The 22,522-nt window shown below is 43.7% G+C and overlaps 1 protein-coding gene across 1 annotated transcript in view; it reads left to right on the forward strand.

Annotated features, from left to right (window-relative positions):
• si:dkey-32e6.6 (extracellular matrix protein 2) overlaps positions 1 to 22,522 on the forward strand; it is a 49,496-nt gene that overhangs the window by 25,162 nt on the left and 1,812 nt on the right. The window contains exons 6-9 of the mRNA XM_034172537.1: positions 5,491 to 5,623; positions 5,701 to 5,858; positions 9,304 to 9,443; positions 22,106 to 22,432. Coding sequence (XP_034028428.1) covers positions 5,491 to 5,623; positions 5,701 to 5,858; positions 9,304 to 9,443; positions 22,106 to 22,432 — 758 coding nt within the window. The remainder of the gene's footprint in view (positions 1 to 5,490; positions 5,624 to 5,700; positions 5,859 to 9,303; positions 9,444 to 22,105; positions 22,433 to 22,522) is intronic.

Here is a 22,522-nt window from a genome sequence, read left to right on the forward strand (position 1 = left end):
TCAGTTACGAAGAAATACAAACAGTATGGCACTCTATGGTAAATCTCTGTGGACTAGACAGTTCTCAAAACTGAGTGACTGTGCAAGAAGGAGAAGAGTGAGGAAAGCCACCAAGACACCCAGATAGCCCAGAAGAAGTTACAGGCTGCTGTGGCTGTGGTTGGAGAAATTGTGCATAGTGCATGTTTTGCATTTTGTATCCCCAGTTATACAGCTTCATGATGAAGTGGTATAGAGGAGGGTTTTTATTAAAAACAACTGAAAGTTCAGCTACAATTTGCCAGAAAGTATTCAATTTATTTTCATTTATATAGCGCCAAATCACAACAGAGTTGCCTCGAGGCGCCTCACGCAAGTAAGGTCGAACCTTACTAACCCCCAGAGCAGCAGTGGTAAGGAAAAACTCCCTCTGAGGAAGAAACCTCAAGCAGACAAGACTGCTTAGGCCAGGCTACAGACACAAGAAATGCTGTTGGTTCACAGGACAGGAGGGTCGCCAGCACAAATACCACACCCATCTCTGGGTGGAGCTGCATCTTAAACAGAGAGATGTTGGGAAGGTGTAGTGACACGGACCCACAACAGGGGGGGTAAATGAACGGACAATGAAAGAGTCGAATATGAACACTTTACTGTTGTGAAAGAGCACAACCAAAACACAGCGGATCACAGAATTTGTGAAAACAGTCAATCCACAAAGGTGACGTTTGGGCAGGCTCGAGGATAGAAGACGTCTGTCCTGAGAAGAACCGGAACCACACGATTTCCTCCGCCACCGAACCTGGAGAATACTGGAGCCGCCAAGTCCCGAGTCCCCAGGTGGCCACCGTCTCCGAATGTCGGATCTGGTACTGCTGGTGAGGAGCAAAAACAATAAGATGTGGGTGCGTGCACACCCAGTAACAACAATAGTGGAGAATCCACCTCCACCTCTCACACACACTCGTGCAGCTCCTGTCTTAAACACTTATCTGGTTGGGGTGAGAAGCGAAGCCGTCGCTGATTACGCCAACCTCACTGATAAGGCACTCCACAGGAAAGCAGCTGCAAAATGAATTCAGACTAAGACACAGTTAGATTCTGGCTGAGGATATTACCTTCACAGGTAGATGATATCTCGGCAACGAGGTGGAGATGGCGTCCGGTTTTTATGGAGTGGAATGATGAAGTGTAGATGGGTGACAGCTGTCATGAGGTAATGGGTGACAGCTGTCATGAGGTAATGGGTGACAGTTGTCACCCCCGGCTGTGTCCGTGGCGGCGGCGCCCTCTCGTGCCTGAAGCCCGCACTTCAGGCAGGGCGCCCTCTGATGGTGGGCCAGCAGTAACTCCTCTTTTGGCGGCCCACACAACAGAAGACCCAGAATTTAGGTAAAGTTGAGGTCGTGGCACGCTCTGTTTCCTAATAAAATGAATTAAAAGAATAAAAAGCGCAGAACTATATTATGTCAGTATGCTAGCCATATGAAAGGGGAAATAAGTGAGTCTTAAGTCTGGACTTGAAAATCTCTACAGAATCTGACGCGGGGAGATAATTTCACTGAACAGGTGCACAATAAGAGAAAGCTCTATGACCCGCAGACTTTTTATTTACCCTAGGGACACAAAATAGTCCTGCACCCTGAGAACGCAAAGCCTGGGCCGGTATGTAAGGTTTAATTAGGTCAGCTAGGTAGGGAGGTAACAGTCCGTGAACAATTTTATAGACTCGTAGCAGAACCTTAAAATCTGATCTCACTGGGACAGGAAGCCAGTGCAGGGATGCCAAAATTGGTATAATGTGGTTGAACTTTCTGCTTTGTGCCAAAAATCTGGCTGCAGCATTTTGAACCAATTGGAGAGCCCTAATGCTGGACTGCGGTAAACCAGAAAATAGAACAGTGCAGTAGTCCAATCTAGAAGAGATAAACGCATGGATCAGGGTCTCAGCATCAGCCATAGACAGGATGGGACGAATCTTCGATATATTTTGCAGGTAGAAGAAAGCAGTCCTCATAATATTTCTAATGTTGAGGTCAAAGGACAATGTAGGATCAAAAACTACCCCAAGGTTCCTCACTTTATCAGTGTGATGTATGACACATGAGCCTAGGCTAAGAGTTAACCGGTCAAATTGATGCCCATGTCTCACTGGACCAAGAACCATCATTTCATCTGAGATGCAAGCCTAGATTTAATGTTTTGGTGAAAGAAAACCCTCCTCTGTACCACTGATGTAAAGGAAGTTCAAGACATATTCAGTGACTTGGAAATGTTCATGTATCCATCCCCTTAATTGTCTGAAGAAAACTGTCAATTTACAGGTATTATACCAAAGGGGCTGATTACTTATACAACCCATCATCTTGGCTTTTACATTTTAAATTCATTTAAATCAAGTTGTAGAGATTTACTTTCAGTTTGGGTCTAAGGAAGATAATTTTAGAAATTTTTATATTGAGTCGCCTGATTTGGATGGCATTACCCTGACCTCTAGTAATACTGTGAGAAATCTTGGAGTCATTTTTGATCAGGATATGTCATTCAAAGCGCATATTAAACAAATATGTAAGACTGCTTTTTTGCATTTACGTAATATCTCTAAAATTAGAAAGGTCTTGTCTCAGAGTGATGCTGAAAAACTAATTCATGCATTTATTTCCTCTAGGCTGGACTATTGTAATTCATTATTATCAGGTTGTCCTAAAAGTTCCCTGAAAAGCCTTCAGTTAATTCAAAATGCTGCAGCTAGAGTACTGACGGGGACTAGAAGGAGAGAGCATATCTCACCCATATTGGCCTCTCTTCATTGGCTTCCTGTTAATTCTAGAATAGAATTTAAAATTCTTCTTCTTACTTATAAGGTTTTGAATAGTCAGGTCCCTTTTTATCTTAGGGACCTCATAGTACCATATCACCCCAATAGAGCGCTTCGCTCTCAGACTGCAGGCTTACTTGTAGTTCCTAGGGTTTGTAAGAGTAGAATGGGAGGCAGAGCCTTCAGCTTTCAGGCTCCTCTCCTGTGGAACCAGCTCCCAATTCGGATCAGGGAGACAGACACCCTCTCTACTTTTAAGATTAGGCTTAAAACTTTCCTTTTTGCTAAAGCTTATAGTTAGGGCTGGATCAGGTGACCCTGAACCATCTGTTATGTGTCGGACGCAGCCCGGAGAACCGACCAGCGTTTGAAGGACCCAGTATGAAATAAGCAGTGACGTGATGAAAGTACAAACAAATAAGTGCGCGGTCTGCGAGGTGGATTACGGTGCGATCCCAGCTGCACAAACGGTCCGGAGCCAGAAACAGTTCGGACCCAAGGACCCCGCCGACACCCCCCAGGTGGCCGCGACAAACCGAGTCTGTGAAAGAAGAAACCATCATGTGAGTCCAGACTCCACACACAGAGAGACCACTCAAAGGTGTACATAACAGCAAACACTTCCTGGCTTAATCACTAATCAGCTTCCCACCCTGCAGGCATGGAACACCCAGTTCACATTACTCAACTGCAGTGGAAGCTGATTAAACGACTAACATAACAGCTCAATATAATAAGGTGTGAGGGACACCACATTTACTGACTGTACAAATGTTAGTCACAAAACCTAACGTACCTCAGGAAGTGTGCTGACGAGCGTGAGACCTCACCCCCTCCTCTTTCACAGACCATAGCATCAAACCTGGACGTTCTCTGCATCCATAATGATGAGATGGCTCTCAAAATGACGATCTCACCCGTCTGGTCACAAGGTCGAGTCTCTGGCGAGCTGCACTTGATCAGCCTCAGGTGATCAGGGTGAGGTCCTGAAAACTCAGCCACACAGCCACTCAGTCCTAAACGCGTACCACCTGGAAGGAAAAACAAAAGACAGCACAGAAGACAGAAACAAAAGGCAGCCAGGCCCCCCCAGCCATACAACACCATCCCTTAGTTATGCTGCTATAGACTTAGACTGCTGGGGGGTTCCCATGATGCACTGAGTGTTTCTTTCTCTTTTTGCTCTGTATGCACCACTCTGCATTTAATCATTAGTGATTGATCTCTGCTCCCCTCCACAGCATGTCTTTTTCCTGGTTCTCTCCCTCAGCCCCAACCAGTCCCAGCAGAAGACTGCCCCTCCCTGAGCCTGGTTCTGCTGGAGGTTTCTTCCTGTTAAAAGGGAGTTTTTCCTTCCCACTGTTGCCAAGTGCTTGCTCACAGGGGGTCGTTTTGACCGTTGGGGTTTTTCCGTAATTATTGTATGGCTTTGCCTTACAATATAAAGCGCCTTGGGGCAACTGTTTGTTGTGATTTGGCGCTATATAAATAAAATTGATTTGATTTTGATTTGATTTACTTTTTGTATTTGAAATGCCATAAACCAGGGGTGGGCAATCATGTGCCATGAAGGGCCGAGACATTACAGGTTTTCCTTGCTACCAGTCACATCAGCAGGTGATTTCATTGACAACCAGGTGTTTGTGTTCAGGGGAGAAGCTCATCAGCAACCCACCTGCTGAGGTGATTGGTTGCAAGGAAATCTTGCAGTGTCTCGGCCCTCATTGCCCACCCCTGCCATAAACAAATTAAAATGTGTGAAATATCAAGGGTCTGAATACTTTTGCAAACCACTGTATTTTAAAGATTTTATATCTGGGGGTTGTAAGAAAAATTCATGCTGAATTTCTATTAAATGTTTTCATTAAGCAAACATAGAATACACATTTAAAACAAAGCAGACAAATTCATAAAGAAAATGAAAAACAAATAATTAAAAAAACTACAGCTACCCTGCTTACTGTCTACAGGTGGCGCTAGTTTACTTTATCATGACCTGCAGGTTCAAGCTGCTGCTTTTGCTTTTTTTTTTTTGACAATTTTCCCCTGTGAACAATCTGCAGCACACTAAATCTGAATGAGTGAGTGAATTGGTGAGTACTTTATAACCTTTTATGAGCTACTTGAGATTTAATTATAATCCAAATCAGGCTCTAGCCAGTGTCATTATAATAATATATGGGCACTTAAAATTACATTAACTAATCTTTCCTAAGAATAACCTCTGGTCTAACCTCTAAATGGCCACGCTGAGGCACCGTGCCACACTCTGACCAATCCTTACATGCCACAGCTCACATATTCTTTCCGTATTGGCTGCAAATAGCCTTTGGAAAACAGCTGCAGCCAATGGTGTAGAAAATAAAAGGAAGTTACTTTTTGGGAAAATTTCTCTCTCTTCTTTTTTTTCTTTTTTTTTTTGTAATTTTCTGCTCAGTAATGACAGAGAGCTGTTGGACTGGCTACTGCCTGAGATTAAGTCCCCAGCTTTTTCATGACGTACATCAACCACACCGGCTTTCAATGAAGAGCCACATGGAAAGGCTTTACTAAATATAAAACATGAATGGTGGCACCGAGGCAATGCACAAACCTGACCTGCTCTCATTTTGGTCAACCCTGCTTGGCAAGTTGAAATGCAAAATTATGGACAGCTATTCATTTTGTGTTTATCTCTGGGATTTGTTGAGCAGAACTTGACCTTTCTGAAGAAGCTGAACCTGAATGGCAACCGTCTCACCAAGATCCCAGCTCTGCCACCTCTACTGGAGGAGCTCAAGATTAGCAACAACAGTCTGAGTGCACTGGGCCCTCACGGTTTCAGAGGTAGAAACGTGTGTCATGAGAGAACCGCACTCTGTTTGCACACACAGTGATGGTAAGAGTTTTTATTCCTGATCCAGGTTTGATAAACCTGTTGTACCTGGAGCTGGAGGACAACAATCTCCATGAGGGCGCTGTGTCACCACTCACCTTCAAACCACTGAAGAGTGTTCAGCACCTCCACATGAGCAACAATCGTTTCCGTTCCATCCCTCCAGGCCTTCCTTCTTCCTTACAGGTCAACCAAATATCACTTCACAAAGCTTGGAAGAAAATCCTTCTTCAAAAATTAGAACCAGCAACAAACTGCCTCTGATTCAACTTGCTTAATGCTCTGGGTTTGTTGGCAAGCATGCGCAAAAACACAGGAAACAAATATTTAACCATTATGCACCATTATTTTTGTAAAGTTAACAGTTTTATCTTTAATCTCCTCACTTTTCCGCAGTGTGTGTGTGTGTGTGTGTGGGGGGGGGGGGGGGGGTCCAAGCCACTTCCATTTATACAAAGTAATTAAGATTCACACAATCTAAATGAATGGAAGGGGGCGCTGGAGTGTATGAGTTTGATTCGGGTTTCACCAAATGGTGGGATGAAGCATTCTGTCCCCATGAAAAGCATCATATGACACAAGAAAACTCACGGATAGACATTTTTCTCATCCTTATGATACTTTTTTCTTTGTTGGTGATGCCCCTTGTGTATCTACACAAGAAATGTCAGATGCTGAGAATGACAGCCTCAACACTGCATTTAATTTATTATTAGACTCAGTTGGCTTTGCTCAAAATGTAAATGAGTCCACCCACCACTTTAATCATATCTTAGATCTTGTTCTGACTTATGGTATGGAAATTGAAGACTTAACAGTATTCCCTGAAAACTCCCTTCTGTCTGATCATTTCTTAATAACATTTACATTTACTCTGATGGACTACCCAGCAGTGGGGAATAAGTTTCATTACACTAGAAGGCTTTCAGAAAGCACTGTAACTAGGTTTAAGGATACTTCATCCAAACCATCAACATGTTTATTAGACCCCATTCCTACCAGGCTGCTCAAGGAAGCCGTACCATTAATTAATGCTTCGATCTTAAATATGATCAATCTATCTTTGTTAGTTGGCTATGTACCACAGGCTTTTAAGGTGGCAGTAATTAAACCATTACTTAAAAAGCCATCACTTGACCCAGCTATCTTAGCTAATTATAGGCCAATCTCCAACCTTCCTTTTCTCTCAAAAATTCTTGAAAGGGTAGTTGTAAAACAGCTAACTGATCATCTGCAGAGGAATGGTCTATTTGAAGAGTTTCAGTCAGGTTTTAGAATTCATCATAGTACAGAAACAGCATTAGTGAAGGTTACAAATGATCTTCTTATGGCCTCAGACAGTGGACTCATCTCTGTGCTTGTTCTGTTAGACCTCAGTGCTGCTTTTGATACTGTTGACCATAAAATTTTATTACAGAGATTAGAGCATGCCATAGGTATTAAAGGCACTGTGCTGCGGTGGTTTGAATCATATTTATCTAATAGATTACAATTTGTTCATGTAAATGGGGAATCTTCTTCACAGACTAAGGTTAATTATGGAGTTCCACAAGGTTCTGTGCTAGGACCAATTTTATTCACTTTATACATGCTTCCCTTAGGCAGTATTATTAGACGGCATTGCTTAAATTTTCATTGTTACGCAGATGATACCCAGCTTTATCTATCCATGAAGCCAGAGGACACACACCAATTAGCTAAACTGCAGGATTGTCTTACAGACATAAAGACATGGATGACCTCTAATTTCCTGCTTTTAAACTCAGATAAAACTGAAGTTATTGTACTTGGCCCCACAAATCTTAGAAACATGGTGTCTAACCAGATCCTTACTCTGGATGGCATTACCCTGACCTCTAGTAATACTGTGAGAAATCTTGGAGTCATTTTTGATCAGGATATGTCATTCAATGCGCATATTAAACAAATATGTAGGACTTTGTTTTGTTGCATTTACGCAATATCTCTAAAATGAGAAAGGTCTTGTCTCAGAGTGATGCTGAAAAACTAATTCATGCATTTATTTCCTCTAGGCTGGACTATTGTAATTCATTATTATCAGGTTGTCCTAAACGTTCCCTGAAAAGCCTTCAGTTAATTCAAAATGCTGCAGCTAGAGTACTAACGGGGACTAGAAGGAGAGAGCATATCTCACCCATATTGGCCTCTCTTCATTGGCTTCCTGTTAATTCTAGAATAGAATTTAAAATTCTTCTTCTTACTTATAAGGTTTTGAATAATCAGGTCCCATCTTATCTTAGGGACCTCATAGTACCATATCACCCCAATAGAGCGCTTCGCTCTCAGACTGCAGGCTTACTTGTAGTTCCTAGGGTTTGTAAGAGTAGAATGGGAGGCAGAGCCTTCAGCTTTCAGGCTCCTCTCCTGTGGAACCAGCTCCCAGTTCAGATCAGGGAGACAGACACCCTCTCTACTTTTAAGATTAGGCTTAAAACTTTCCTTTTTGCTAAAGCTTATAGTTAGGGCTGGATCAGGTGACCCTGAACCATCCCTTAGTTATGCTGCTATAGACTTAGACTGCTGGGGGTTCCCATGATGCACTGAGTGTTTCTTTCTCTTTTTGCTCTGTATGCACCACTCTGCATTTAATCATTAGTGATTAAGCTCTGCTCCCCTCCACAGCATGTCTTTTTCCTGGTTCTCTCCCTCAGCCCCAACCAGTCCTAGCAGAAGACTGCCCCTCCCTGAGCCTGGTTCTGCTGGAGGTTTCTTCCTGTTAAAAGGGAGTTTTTCCTTCCCACTGTTGCCAAGTGCTTGCTCACAGGGGGTCGTTTTGACCGTTGGGGTTTTTCTGTAATTATTGTATGGCTTTTGCCTTACAATATAAAGCGCCTTGGGGCAACTGTTTGTTGTGATTTGGCGCTATATAAATAAAATTGATTTGAAATTGATTTGAAATGATAAAACAGATCAAAATGGGAAGTTGGGGTGGTTTTGGGGGTTATAAGATAATAAAACTACCTCAGTTGCCATTAGTTTACTAAAGAAACTGATCTTATCAGTTGGTCTTTACTTCCACATGAAGTTGCAGACAGGAAGGTAGCAGCGGAAAATGTTGTTCGAATGACTCCAAGACCCAAAATGTTCTTGCCATTTTCACTTCCAATAAAATATATTTAAATCATTATGGCTGTTTTGTTTTCAAATAAAACAGGCGATGATGGACTGTGAAGGCAGATGTTTTTCTCTAAAAGTGTTGTAAAACCTTTAAAATACACTCTACCTGCTCTCTGAAACATTAATTAAGAATGAGTCATCCATTTATTAATGTCACACAGGCAATTCCACTTTTACCGCTTTTATCACACAGGCTTTTAAAGTATTACACAGTTGTAATGATGTAGCTACAACATGGATGCCCATTACACCACCGCTTCACTTGATGAGGAAGGATGAGGGAATCCATCAACAATGAAAACTGGATCATAATGATGAGACAATTCCTTGAACCTTCCAGTAGAAGGTGCTGTCATCACAATCTAATGATTTTAATTTCTTGTCAGGAGGTCTAACCTGAGGATCAGAACCTTGGGCTTCACTCTTGCTTCCCCAAACACAGTACAAATAGTGATTTTTCTTCTTTTGTCTCTGTGTCTGTATTTTCACATAGGGACTGGAGATGAGTAAAAATATCATCGAACAGGTGGCAGATGATGATCTGCGCGGCTGTGTCCATTTGAAAGTGCTGAACTTCAGTCACAACCTGCTTCACGAGGGAAGCATCACTACCCGTGCCTGGGCCCATCTCAGGTATCATTAATCCATCCATCCATTCACCCACTCCATTCTTTTAAGAGTGCCATGTAATTCTTTTAACAGCCACAAGAGGACAGACTGGTGATGTTCCAGAACTCATTAACCATTTCTGTCCTTAGTATCAGTGTCTGAGGCAGATAGCGCACACACAGATGTGCATTGTAGCAATCCCTTGGTGGCGAGAAAGATGGTCTCTTGGTCGATTCCGGGACGAGATGGTGGACGTGGTGATGACTGAACAGGCCCAGTTTTGATGTGCACTGTTTCTTACAGACACTGCACATGGTTGCTACGGGAAGCTTCTGCTGGTCAGGTTCTTACTCTGTCTCCTTCCTCTTTCACCTCTTCTCCGCATGTTGTTTGTCCGCATGTTTTCACAGACTTCCACTCCTGTGTGGTTCCTTGCAGGCCCTCTGGCTCTGTCCCTCATATGTTCTTTCCAGGTCTTCCAGTCAGTGGAGCAGCTCTTAAGCTTATGCTTCAGGAGGACATTGTAGCATTTCTTCTGCCCTTCTCCGGACTGCTTACCTTTGCTCAGCAGGGAGTAGAAGATCTGCTTGGGGAGATGGCTGTAATCCAGCTTAACAATGTGATCCACCCACCGAAGGTGGTCCTTGATGATGACACACTCGATGTTCTGGCTCTTGACTTCAGCTCGGACGCTGATGTTGGGATGGTAGTCTTCCCACCTAATGCTGAGGGTACTCCTCTTGGAGCGTTGGTGTAATTGCACAAGGGTCTTCAGGTGGCAGCGGTAGGTGGTCCAGATCTCAGATCTGTATAGTGGGATTGGCATGACGACTTTTTTCGAAGGTCTCCACTGTTGAAAATGGCAGAAGGCAGTTTCTGCACACTTGAGTTGGTGTTGGATCTTGTCATCGTTGTCGGCATTTGATGACACATGGTTGCTAAGGTATGGAAAGTGGGTCATGTTCTCCAGGACCTGGTATACGCTTTTTGAAACTTTCAACAATGTGTATACCAAGCTGGGTCCTGAATGCAACTTGTCCTCGATCAGCACAGATGTGCACACAACACAGAACAGAACCTCTGAGCTCCTTCACTGAGTCTGTCATCATTTGCAAAATCTGAAACACGCGTTTTTACACACAAAGAGGAACGGCATCCAAACAAACTACCAAAAAAAGGATGCCTGCACTTTCTCTCTTCTACTGTGCACACAAACTGCAGTCACGACAGCTGACCTTGTATACTTACAGTGCCCTCCAAAAGTATTGAGCCCCTTGGTATTTCACACATTTTAATTTGTTTATGCCATTTTTAATACAAAAAGTTAATCAGCTTTCTCAACATAAAAACATTTCTAAAATTATACACAGATTTACTATAGAGTGCCCTACTGTTTTTATTTCTTCATAATTGATGTCAGTAAAGTCCAAGACATATTCAGTGACTTGGAAGTGTTCATGTATCCATCCTGACTTGTCTGGAAAAAAAAAGCAAAAAAACAAAAATACTTGCCAATAAAACTGATTTGCATGTGTTATACAAAAGGGGCCCATTATTTATGCAACCCATCATCTTGGCTTTTATATTTTAATTAATTTATGCCAAGCTGTAGAGATTTGCTTTTAGTTTGAGTTTGAGAAAGAAATTCTAGACATTTTAGATTGAGAAGCCTGTTTGAAATGGCAAAAACAAATTATGCCATCAGGCCCCTTGGTGTGAAATGCCAAGGGGCCTGATACTTTTGGAGGGCACTGTGTATGAAGAGATGAGGCAAAGCTTCTGTGCAAGTGTGTGTGGGTGTGTGCGTGCGCCTGCATGCGTATGCAGTATGTGTTGTATAAATATAGTGAATTCCAGTGGGTTTTTCTTGCTCTTGTGAACCAACCACAGTGTGAGCTTCAGGGAAAACAGAAAAAGAAAATGCAACACAGACAAAGAAAATGACTGGTTGAGAGGAGCTGCACAGAATAAGGTGGATTGTGCTGTTGAATGGAAGGAGGAATAATATAAATTTCAGAACAAATGCATGATTAATCAGAGAACAAAATAATGTGGAGAAAGGAAGACTTTGTGTGACACTGTAGTCAGAGGCTTCATTTGATCTCTAACTCATACATATACTCATACATAACTCATACAACGGGTAATATAATATATTTCTAAAGGTGCTATTGACACAAAAATTTCACCAGATGTCAGTAACAGCACAAGTAATACGCACATAAAGAAGCCAAAACAAATAAGTACAGAAAAAAGTTATGTGTAATAATGTGAAGTAACAGCCCAGTCACGTTTTTTTTTTTTTACGTGCTCCCGTCACGAAATAAGTGAAATTTTCGTGACAGGGTTTTTTTTTAAACTCACTATTACTAACCCTACTCCTACCCCCAACCCAACCATAACTATAACAATATCATGAACCAATAGATTCATATATATTTCGTGCTGCTGAATCATGACTTGCTGTGAGACCAGGTTGGAAGTGACACAGAAAAAAATATTGGACACATGAAGAAGGGGAGGTGCAAAAACACATGGAAAGTAGAAAACACTCCTGCCCTTTGTCAGTGCAAATTAATATCAGTTAGTTCAGTCCCAACTAATGGCCTATAAAAAGGTGTCTCATTGCTAAGGTGTCACACAAGAAACATCACATGATGGGTAAGAACAAAGAGCTCTGTGAAGATCTTTGCAACATTGTTGTTGCAAAACATACCAATGGCATTGGTTACAAAAGGATTTCTAAACTTCTGAATGTTCCAGTGAGCACTGTTGGGGCCATGATCTGAAAGTGGAACATTATTTCACCATAAACTGGCCACAGCCAGGTGTTCCTCACAAGATTTCTGACAGAGGAGTGAAAATAATTGTCAGAAGAATTGTCCAAGAGTCAAGGACCACTTGTGGAGAGCTTCAGAAAGACCTGAAATTAGCAGGTACAATTGTTTCAAAGAAAAAAATAAGTAATGCACTCAGCTGCCAAGACCTGTATGCACCCTCACCACACAAGGCTCCATTGCTGAAGAAAAAGCATGTTGAAGCTTGTTTACAGTTTGCTGCACAACATTTAGACAAGCCTGGGGAATACTGTGAGAAAATAGTCTGGTCAGATGAGACCAAAATTGAACGCTTTGGATCTCACAATACACACCATAATTGGAGGTCAAATGGCACTGCCCATCACCCCAAAAACACCATACTAATAGTGAAGTTTGGATGTGGGAACATCATGGTGTGGGGCTGTGTTTCAGCATATGACACTGGCAAACTTCATATAATTGAAGGAAGGATGAATGGAAAAATGTACCGAAACATTCTTGATGAAAATCTGCTGCCATCTACCAGGATGATGAAGATGAAATGAGGGTGGACATTCCAGCAAGTCAGTGATTCCAAACACACAACCAAGGAAACTCTCAGTCGGTTTCAGAGAATGAAAGTAAAGCTGCTAGAATGGCCAGGCCAATCACCTGACTTGAATCCAATAGAAAATCAGTGGAAAGAACTAAAGATCAGAGTTCATATTAGAGGTCCACGGAACCTTCAAGATTTGAAGACTGTTTATGTGGAAGAATGGGCCAAAATCACACCTGAGCAATCCATGAGCCTAGTTTCTCCATACAGGAGCCATCTTGACGCTGTCATTACCAACAAAGGCTTTTGTACAAAGTATTACTGCCTCTACTGGTGGTTGGCTCTCACTGCGGTATTGTATCACTTCCTGTTCCGGAGTACAGCGGTGTTTTGCTGTATCTGTTAAATCTGCGCAGTTAGATTGATCTAGTTAACTAGATAATTTGTTTCACAGTGTAATCTTCACGTGCCTTAACTAAAGCACTCCCTCTGCTGAATCACCTCTAAATTATTTACACATTAATCACTTTGTGTGTTTTTAGGAATCCGCTAGCTTAGCGCAGCTACTAGCTCTTAGCCGATTTAGCATGGCGCCTTCTCCTGTCTCTCCTGCACTTTTCTGCTCTGGGTGTGAAATGTTTAGTTATTCCTCGGCCTCCTTTAGCAGTAATGGTACTTGTAATAAGTGTAGCTGGGCGAATTGGAGACTTGGCTCCGCACCGTGGAAAATTCTACAGCTAGCCAGGCCCCTGTAGTCGGTGCGGACCAAGGTAGCTTAGCCGCCGTTAGTTCCCTTCCAGCAGATCCCGAGCAGCCAGGAAAGCAGGCCGACTGGGTGACTGTGAGGAGGAAGCGTAGCCCTAAACAGAAGCCCCGTGTACACCGCCAACCCGTTCACATTTCTAACCGTTTTTCCCCACTCGGCGACGCACCCGCTGAGGAACAAACTCTGGTTATTGGCGACTCTGTTTTGAGAAATGTGAAGTTAGCGACACCAGCAACCATAGTCAATTGTCTTCCGGGAGCCAGAGCAGGCGACATTGAAGGAAATTTGAAACTGCTGGCTAAGGCTAAGCGTAAATTTGGTAAGATTGTAATTCACGTCGGCAGTAATGACACCCGGTTACGCCAATCGGAGGTCACTAAAATTAACATTGAATCGGTGTGTAACTTTGCAAAAACAATGTCGGACTCTGTAGTTTTCTCTGGGCCCCTCCCCAATCGGACCGGGAGTGACATGTTTAGCTGCATGTTCTCCTTGAATTGCTGGCTGTCTGAGTGGTGTCCAAAAAATGAGGTGGGCTTCATAGATAATTGGCAAAGCTTCTGGGGAAAACCTGGTCTTGTTAGGAGAGACGGCATCCATCCCACTTTGGATGGAGCAGCTCTCATTTCTAGAAATCTGGCCAATTTTCTTAAATCCTCCAAACCGTGACTATCCAGGGTTGGGACCAGGAAGCAGAGTTGTAGTCTTACACACCTCTCTGCAGCTTCTCTCCCCCTGCCATCCCCTCATTACCCCATCCCCGTAGAGACGGTGCCTGCTCCCAGACCACCAATAACCAGTAAAAATCAATTTAAGCATAAAAATTCAAAAAGAAAAAATAATATAGCACCTTCAACTGCACTACAGACTAAAACAGTTAAATGTGGTCTATTAAACATTAGGTCTCTCTCTTCTAAGTCCCTGTTAGTAAATGATATAATAATTGATCAACATATTGATTTATTCTGCCTTACAGAAACCTGGTTACAGCAGGATGAATATGTTAGTTTAAATGAGTCAACACCCCCGAGGCACACTAACTGCCAGAATGCTCGTAGCACGGGCCGAGGCAGAGGATTAGCAGCAATCTTCCATTCCAGCTTATTTGTTATGTGTCGACGCGGGTTGAGGAGCGGACCTGCGTCAGATGGAACCCAGCGCTACAAATAACCAGAAAAGCGGTTCCAAAAACAATATATTTATTCCACCCGCTGTGCATAAAAAGTGTAAAAACAAAAATAGCGTCCTTCTGGTGGAGTGACTGTTGGCACGCTCTCCAGCGCCCGTAAGGATCAAAGCCCGGCACTCCTGGACCCACTGCCACCGCCAAACACCCCCCAGGTGGACACGACAAACTGACTCTCTGTGAAGCAAAGAAGAGGTGAGGTAAGTCAGCAGTTACAACAATATCTTTCAAAAGACACACGCTATCAGCAACACATTCAGGTCTGTATCTTTTTAACTTTATGCAAATGAGCAGCTTCTCACAACAGGTGGAGGATCACTTATCCGCATGCCACAGCAGTGAGAAGCAAGCTGCACAATTCTCATCACAATTCAAGTATACTGTGTAACAAAACACCAAGTTACTATCAACAATTAGTCAAACACTTAATCACCTTTGATGTGTGCTGACAGCATGTGTCCTCACCCTTCCTTGCTTCACGGGCTCGATGTGTCAAACCCAGGCGTGGTCCTCAGCGTCTCACAAACGAACATCACAAGGTCGAGTTCCCGGCAGTTCTGCTTGAATCACACATGCCTTAAATGCAGAACGCCATCCAATTATCCGCTTTAGCTGAAAGTCTTTAAGGCTGCATGTGAGCACCAGTCACAGGTGCTACACATGATGTTGATGAGGGTGAGGACTCTTCAGCCAGCACCTTCTCCACAGACAAATCAGTTCTCATGCCACCTGAAGAGCAAAGAAAAGAAAAGAACACCAAAACATCCAGCCACCCCCCCAACACACAACAGTACCCCCCCATCAACGGGAAGCCTCCCGGCGACCGAACAGACCAGGCCCGAGAACAGCACCTCCCTCCGGGGTCCACGTCAGGAAGCAGACGGCACCACGCTCCTAAGGTCCACCACAGACAGCAGGACAGGCACCGCAGCTGGAAGGCCGGCTGGAATCAACAAAAGCCCCAAAACATTCCCCAGTACAATTCAACACACCAAAAAAAAAACATAAAACCCACCCAAAACTTCCCCAGGGGACCGTCCCATCAAACCCCGGGAAGGAAAGAAAAACTCCCAAACGCAAAAACCCAACACAGCCCCACAAACACAATACAAACATAAATGCATAAAAGAAAAATAACAAACAACCCCCCCAGAATGACCTGCAGAGCCCAAACCCCCCCAGAAGGCCTTCATCGCCAGTTCCAGGAGGAACAGCCAGAACCATAATCCCACAAAGGTCCCCAGGTGTACATGGAGCAAAACGGCGCCCCCCAGGGGACCTACCATCAACCCCAGGAGGTACCCTCCCCACAACCCCGGAACCCCAGACCCGGTCACACTTGGCTAGTTGGCCCCTAGCCAATTCCCCCCCAGAGGACCGTCCCATCAACCCTGGAGGTGGAACCCGGAAGGAAACAGAACAAAATCAAAAATCAACCCCCGGAGGACTACCAAAAACAACCCCGGGGGGATATAAAACGAACGTAAACCCTGTTACCCTCCCCGGCACCCCGAAAGACCCCGGGTCCCTCCCAGAGCCTCTCGGCGGCTCAACTTTGGCAAACGGCTCAAAACATTAAGCCGGAGAAGGGAACAGGAAAAAACTAACCCAGATCCAACCCCAAGGCGCAGCGGAGAACCGGAAATACGTCCGGTGCCCCAACTCGACCATACCCCAGCCTCTCGGGAGGGGTGGAACTACCGAAATGGCGAACGGCAACAGATCGGCCCATCCCTCCGACTGAGGTAAGTCTCTGCTGCACCACACCCCGGCAACACCAATGACGAACGGTATAAAGGCTCACCGAGGCTGGAGTGGAACCGGGCCCTAACCAAACCAAGAAAAACGCCTCTAACACCCCCCCCAGGTGCAGAGGTCTTCTGAGAATGCTCAGCGTGACCAACCTGCACCACCCCACAACCCACAAGACAAACGGTCTTGGGGCAAGTGAGGTTGGGGTTAGGGATGTAGAGAAATAAAAAACAACAAAATAAAACGACCCAACAAACCCAAACAGAAAATACCTAAAAACACATAAAAAATTAACAATTAAGTGAGCCCAGGCGGACTTCTAACCGCCTAACAATCACTCCACCAGATACACCTCTGACTCCCCATACAATTATAACTCCTATTCAAAAAAAACAAAACATTTACTCGTGCTAGATTTTTTTTTTTTTTTTTTTGTGTGTGATTGTGCCTGTCCCAGAACACCTGGAGATACGTCACCATTATTTTTCTTGACTCTCTGTGAGAAATGTTGGAGTCATTTTTGATCAGGATATGTCATTCAATGCGCATATTAAACAAATATGTAGGACTGCTTTTTTGCATTTGCGCAATATCTCTAAAATTAGAAAGGTCTTGTCTCAGAGTGATGCTGAAAAATAAATTCATGCATTTATTTCCTCTAGGCTGGACTACTGTAATTCATTATTACCAGGTTGTCCTAAAAGTTCCCTGAAAAGCCTTCAGTTAATTCAAAATGCTGCAGCTAGAGTACTGACGGGGACTAGAAGGAGAGAGCATATCTCACCCATATTGGCCTCTCTTCATTGGCTTCCTGTTAATTCTAGAATAGAATTTCAAATTCTTCTTCTTACTTAGAAGGTTTTGAATAATCAGGTCCCATCTTATCTTAGGGACCTCATAGTACCATATCACCCCAATAGAGCGCTTCGCTCTCAGACTGCAGGCTTACTTGTAGTTCCTAGGGTTTGTAAGAGTAGAATGGGAGGCAGAGCCTTCAGCTTTCAGGCTCCTCTCCTGTGGAACCAGCTCCCAGTTCAGATCAGGGAGACAGACACCCTCTCTACTTTTAAGATTAGGCTTAAAACTTTCCTTTTTGGTAAAGCTTATAGTTAGGGCTGGATCAGGTGACCCTGAACCATCCCTTAGTTATGCTGCTATAGACTTAGACTGCTTGGGGGTTCCCATGATGCACTGAGTGTTTCTTTCTCTTTTTGCTCTGTATGAACCACTCTGCATTTAATCATTAGTGATTGATCTCTGCTCCCCTCCACAGCATGTCTTTTTCCTGGTTCTCTCCCTCAGCCCCAACCAGTCCCAGCAGAAGACTGCCCCTCCCTGAGCCTGGTTCTGCTGGAGGTTTCTTCCTGTTAAACGGGAGTTTTTCCTTCCCACTGTTGCCAAGTGCTTGCTCACAGGGGGTCGTTTTGACCGTTGGTGTTTTTACGTAATTATTGTATGGCCTTGACTTACAATATAAAGCGCATTGGGGCAACTGTTTGTTGTGATTTGGCGCTATATAAATAAATTTGATTTGATATTACATAAATTTCAGTAAGTGTGTTCAATACTTTTTCTTGCTGTCACTCCATTTTATTACATAACTGTTTTCTTTGCATGTGCAGATTACTTGGGTTGTTACCAACATCTGATGATGATTTATTTGTTGTATGAAACCCATTTGTATGTGTATTTTAAATGCATTAATTTATCCTAGTCAAACCAAAAAGTAAACAATTTTAAGAATTTGTAAGGTTGATAGGCAGCTGAGACATCAGCCTTATGCCCCATTTACACTGAACTGAGACCCATATAAGACCTACAAGACCTTGACATGTTGTCAACTCCCAGAAGTCATGGTTGGTCTATAGTTTATCTGTTATTTGTTTTTACACCAAACATGCATTGCGACAGAATTGTGCGAGTGAAATACATATTAATATCCACGATCAGCAATGCAACCCCATGCAGAGCCAATTGAGCATCTATTACAGCCAATGGGATCAGGTTGGGACCTGTGAGACTTAACAAAACCAGTTATGAGACCCATGTATCTTTTAACCGGTCGCACAACTCCTGTGAGTGTTTTAAACAGTTCAATACACTCACGCACCTGTTGGGGATCGATTGAGAGTGATGGCGACCAGGTGGGATCTTTCTTCCGACCATGGAGGCCCCACTGCGACCAGCCTGCAACTCTGATGAGAGCCAGTGAGAGTGACAGCAAGCAGAGGCCATTTTTCAATTGCACATCGGTCGTGGACTGAGTGTAACCAGGGTGTTAGAGCCTTGTTCTGAATCCATAAGCATGTAGCACATGTGTTAGGCATTTGTATTTCTTTGTCATATTTGTATGCACGTGTGTGTGTGTGTGTGTGTACCAGCGGCTGTGGGTATGCGAGACAGAGAAGCCCAAGTGTCTCTCAGCTCATTAATACCACGTGCAACTCTCAGCAGCACAAGACTGCTCCTGCTGAGGTCTTTGGCAAAATATTTAGAATCCAAATCAACACACAACCGGTCTGAACTGGTTGGGATAAAATGGACAGAACAATATGAAGGGTGGAGGCACTAAAATTTAAGCAGAAACTTTAATCATTTATTTTTTAACAACTGTTCCTCAATGTGTACGTTTATAATGTGGTTGTGGGATTTAAGATTAATAATGCTCATTCCCATGTATCCTAACTTTGTTCTGGATAAAATATTTATGGTTTTATCAACTTGAAATATTATTACACTTCTATTAAGCTAAGATGCCCATCTCAAATTCAGAGTTTATTTGAGTCTGGAGACACAGTGGATGAATGCTGGCCAGAAACTTTACTGATATTTAATGAAAAACGATCAGTTGTTGCTTACTTCATTATGTCACAAATTTCTCAAAAATCCACGCATAGTCAGTGTAGCTATGAATATTATTGTTCATGAGAGTGCAGTTAAAGGGATCATATTATGCAACTGCTCAGCAGGCTAATATAGGTCATAAAGTTTGTCTCCAGAAATACCAGACAGAGGTGATGCAAACAAACAAACAAATCAGGCCTCCAACAAATTATTACCTTTGCCAGCGAAGTTGACGAATTCATAAATAAATTTTACTGATAGTGGGGAAACTTTCTGCACACACAGAATTGTGGGCTGTTGATGATGTTATCTATCCATCCATCCATTCACTAATCATTCTTTTAAATGTTGTATAATTCATTTTTCAGCCACAATATAATATATTGGGCCCTTTTCTGGAAAGTACATTGGTTTTCAGATGTGAAAATCCCCGTTATTGTGCAATTGTGGGAAAAAAGGTGTTATGTGGGCCGCTGAAGAGGAGGTACTGCTGGCCCACCACCACCAGTCGGCGCCCTGCTTGGAGTGCGGGCTTCAAGCATGAGAGGGCGCCAGAGCTATTGGAAGTGACAGCTGTCACCTGTCAACCTCACCAGCTGTCTCTCATTAACCTCCTTACAAGAAGCGGATCACAACTCCACCTCCTCGCCGAGAAATCATCTACCACAAAGGTAATCTTCTCTGCTGTGATTATCGATTGTCTAAACTTTGTTCTGTGTGCAGCCGCATTCCTGTGGTGATCCAGAAGAGGGACCAACAGGAGCTGCACGAGAGAAACGTATCTGGAGGTGGAGGTTTTCCCTCCCAGAGACTTTGAGTGTAAAGGTTGCTGAGTGTGAGGACTCACACTCACCTCCTTCTGTGTCTTCTTTGCCAGCAGTACCAGGGCCGACAACGGAGGACAGAGACCACCTGGGGATTCAGGACTTGGCGGCTCCGGTGTTCTTCAGGCCGTTGGTGGTGGAAGCGGTGTGGGCCCCGGCTCCTCGTTCATCAGAGGTCTCCTATCTTCGAGCCTGCCCACTGTCCTCTTGTATACAATTGGCACCTGTAATTTCTGTTTGTATTCCGTTGTGTACTTTCGCAACATTAAATTGTTACTCCTTTTCTTATCCATTGTCCGTTCACTTGCGCCCCCTGTTGTGGGTCCGTGTTACGACACCTTCCCAACAAAAGGTCCAGTTTGAAATGTAAAAAGCCCATGATGTTTCTTACAGCGTTCATTTTCAACAATACACACTACAAACATCAATCATTGTAATTAAATCATTACAATCATTGTTTTATCAAAAGCATTGCTTTTTCTTTGTTTATGTGTAGCACTTTGCGTTGTGTTGTTATGACTCCGCCCATTTGCTCCCTTGGCTTGGGAGTTGGACTCTCTAACCAGAAGGCTAAAACCCAGGGACCTGGCCTTGTGATCAGAGAAACTTTTGAGCTGTTGGGAGTGATGTTTACTAACTACATATGCACAGCGACACCTGCTGGCCTCCGTTACATGAGTAATTCTATAAATGACTGAATGCTTGATTCAGCACATCAGTCACCCTAGTGATTATAACTTTCATGCTGCTCGCTCTCTGATTACTGCTTCGGTATTTTCCATTGCAGACAGAATTACTGCATGTTGCTGTAACCAGTATCCAGGACATCACCAGGCATTCTGTATTTCACCCTCTTCATTTTCCTCTTACAGGTGACCTGTTATAGAGCCCTTGGGAAGAGACTCCCTGTGCAGGTTGTTCTGGCTCCCTCTGGTGGGGTCTTTGTCTCTGCCCCTCTCTGATGATAATGATAATAACTGGTTCCTCTCACTATGCATGACTCTGGTCCTTTCTGGACATGGAGGTTCCAGACCTGAACTTTAGTATGTGGATATTTTGTATTGAATCTGCCAGAATTACCTTCATGCCCCCTTTCTGGGCATAGTCCTTCAGGCAGGTCATCTCTCCTTCCCTTCAAGCAGTTCCACTATTAGCATTTCAGACATTTTCATTCTTCCTCTATATCCATGTTCATCAACAAGGGTCACGGTGGAGCTGGAGTCGATCCCAGCGATCAGTGGGTGAGAGGTGGCAAGCCCCATCCACTTTTTTTAAACAGCAAAAGGTACATTTAAAAAGTTTGATCCTTTAAAGTCTTGATGTAAGTAAGAAGTTGGTTGTGCATCAGTCAGACGGTGGTAATTTGAATGTTCCATTATGTGCGACTTGGCCGCTTGCTGTGAGTTTGTTTTCAGTGTGTTTGCTCTTCAGTGGGGTCTGTGAATGGTGGTAGAACAGGAAATGAGCTTTCTCTCCTGCTGTGAGCTCCGCGGTAAATTCACAACAGCTGCGTAGGATCTTTAACTCACATACGTCGCAAACACTGAACCCCTGTCCTCGTTTCTCCACAAGCCCTCAAACTGGTCCCTGCCCTGCCTGGATTATTACCATTCATTTTATGTTCATACCTGTTAACAGGCCCAATGCTCCCTGGATCTTGCTTTTATACCTCCTCAGGTGCCATTACTTTGTTCCCCTGCTGCGCTGCACCATTCATGCTGCCTAGGCTCTTGCTTGCACTGCTGACCTACCACTTCCTGCAGTCCAGACTGTAACTATAAAACACAAGTGCCACGTTTTCAAAAGTACTTAATATGAAATCCAAAACCCACAGCTATAAACCAAACAGGGATTTTACTGGCTTTCTAAAAAGTACAGTTACTCGCAAAAATTCCCTTTTAAAGTGCTCTTTTTGATATCTGCTCCACTTTAATTTGCTGTGTTTGCTTTGTCTCCTCAGAGCCCTGGAGGACTTGAACCTGTCTTACAACCAGTTCACCTCGGTCCCCATCAACCTGCCCCGCCCTCTTCGCAAACTGTCTATAGAACACAACCGCTTAAGTCACGTCCCCGCTTACGTATTCAGCCACCTACGACCCGGCCTGGAGTCCCTGGATCTATCCCACAATGTCCTAGGCATTGATGGTTTACAGCAGTTTGCATTTGTGGGGACGTATCGCACCCTCACTGAGCTTCTGTTGGACAACAACTATCTTGAGCAAGTCCCTCGCGCCATCCGCCGTTTTAAGAAGCTGCAGGTGCTGAGACTGAACAACAATCAGATCAGGTGAAAGAGCATTTCATATCAAGCCAGAATTTAAAGTTACAGTTGCTTTAAAAAATAATCAGATGTGTAACACTCAAACTACTAAATTAA

This window comes from Thalassophryne amazonica, chromosome 6 (assembly GCF_902500255.1).
Source record: "Thalassophryne amazonica chromosome 6, fThaAma1.1, whole genome shotgun sequence".
Lineage (NCBI taxonomy): Eukaryota > Metazoa > Chordata > Actinopteri > Batrachoidiformes > Batrachoididae > Thalassophryne > Thalassophryne amazonica.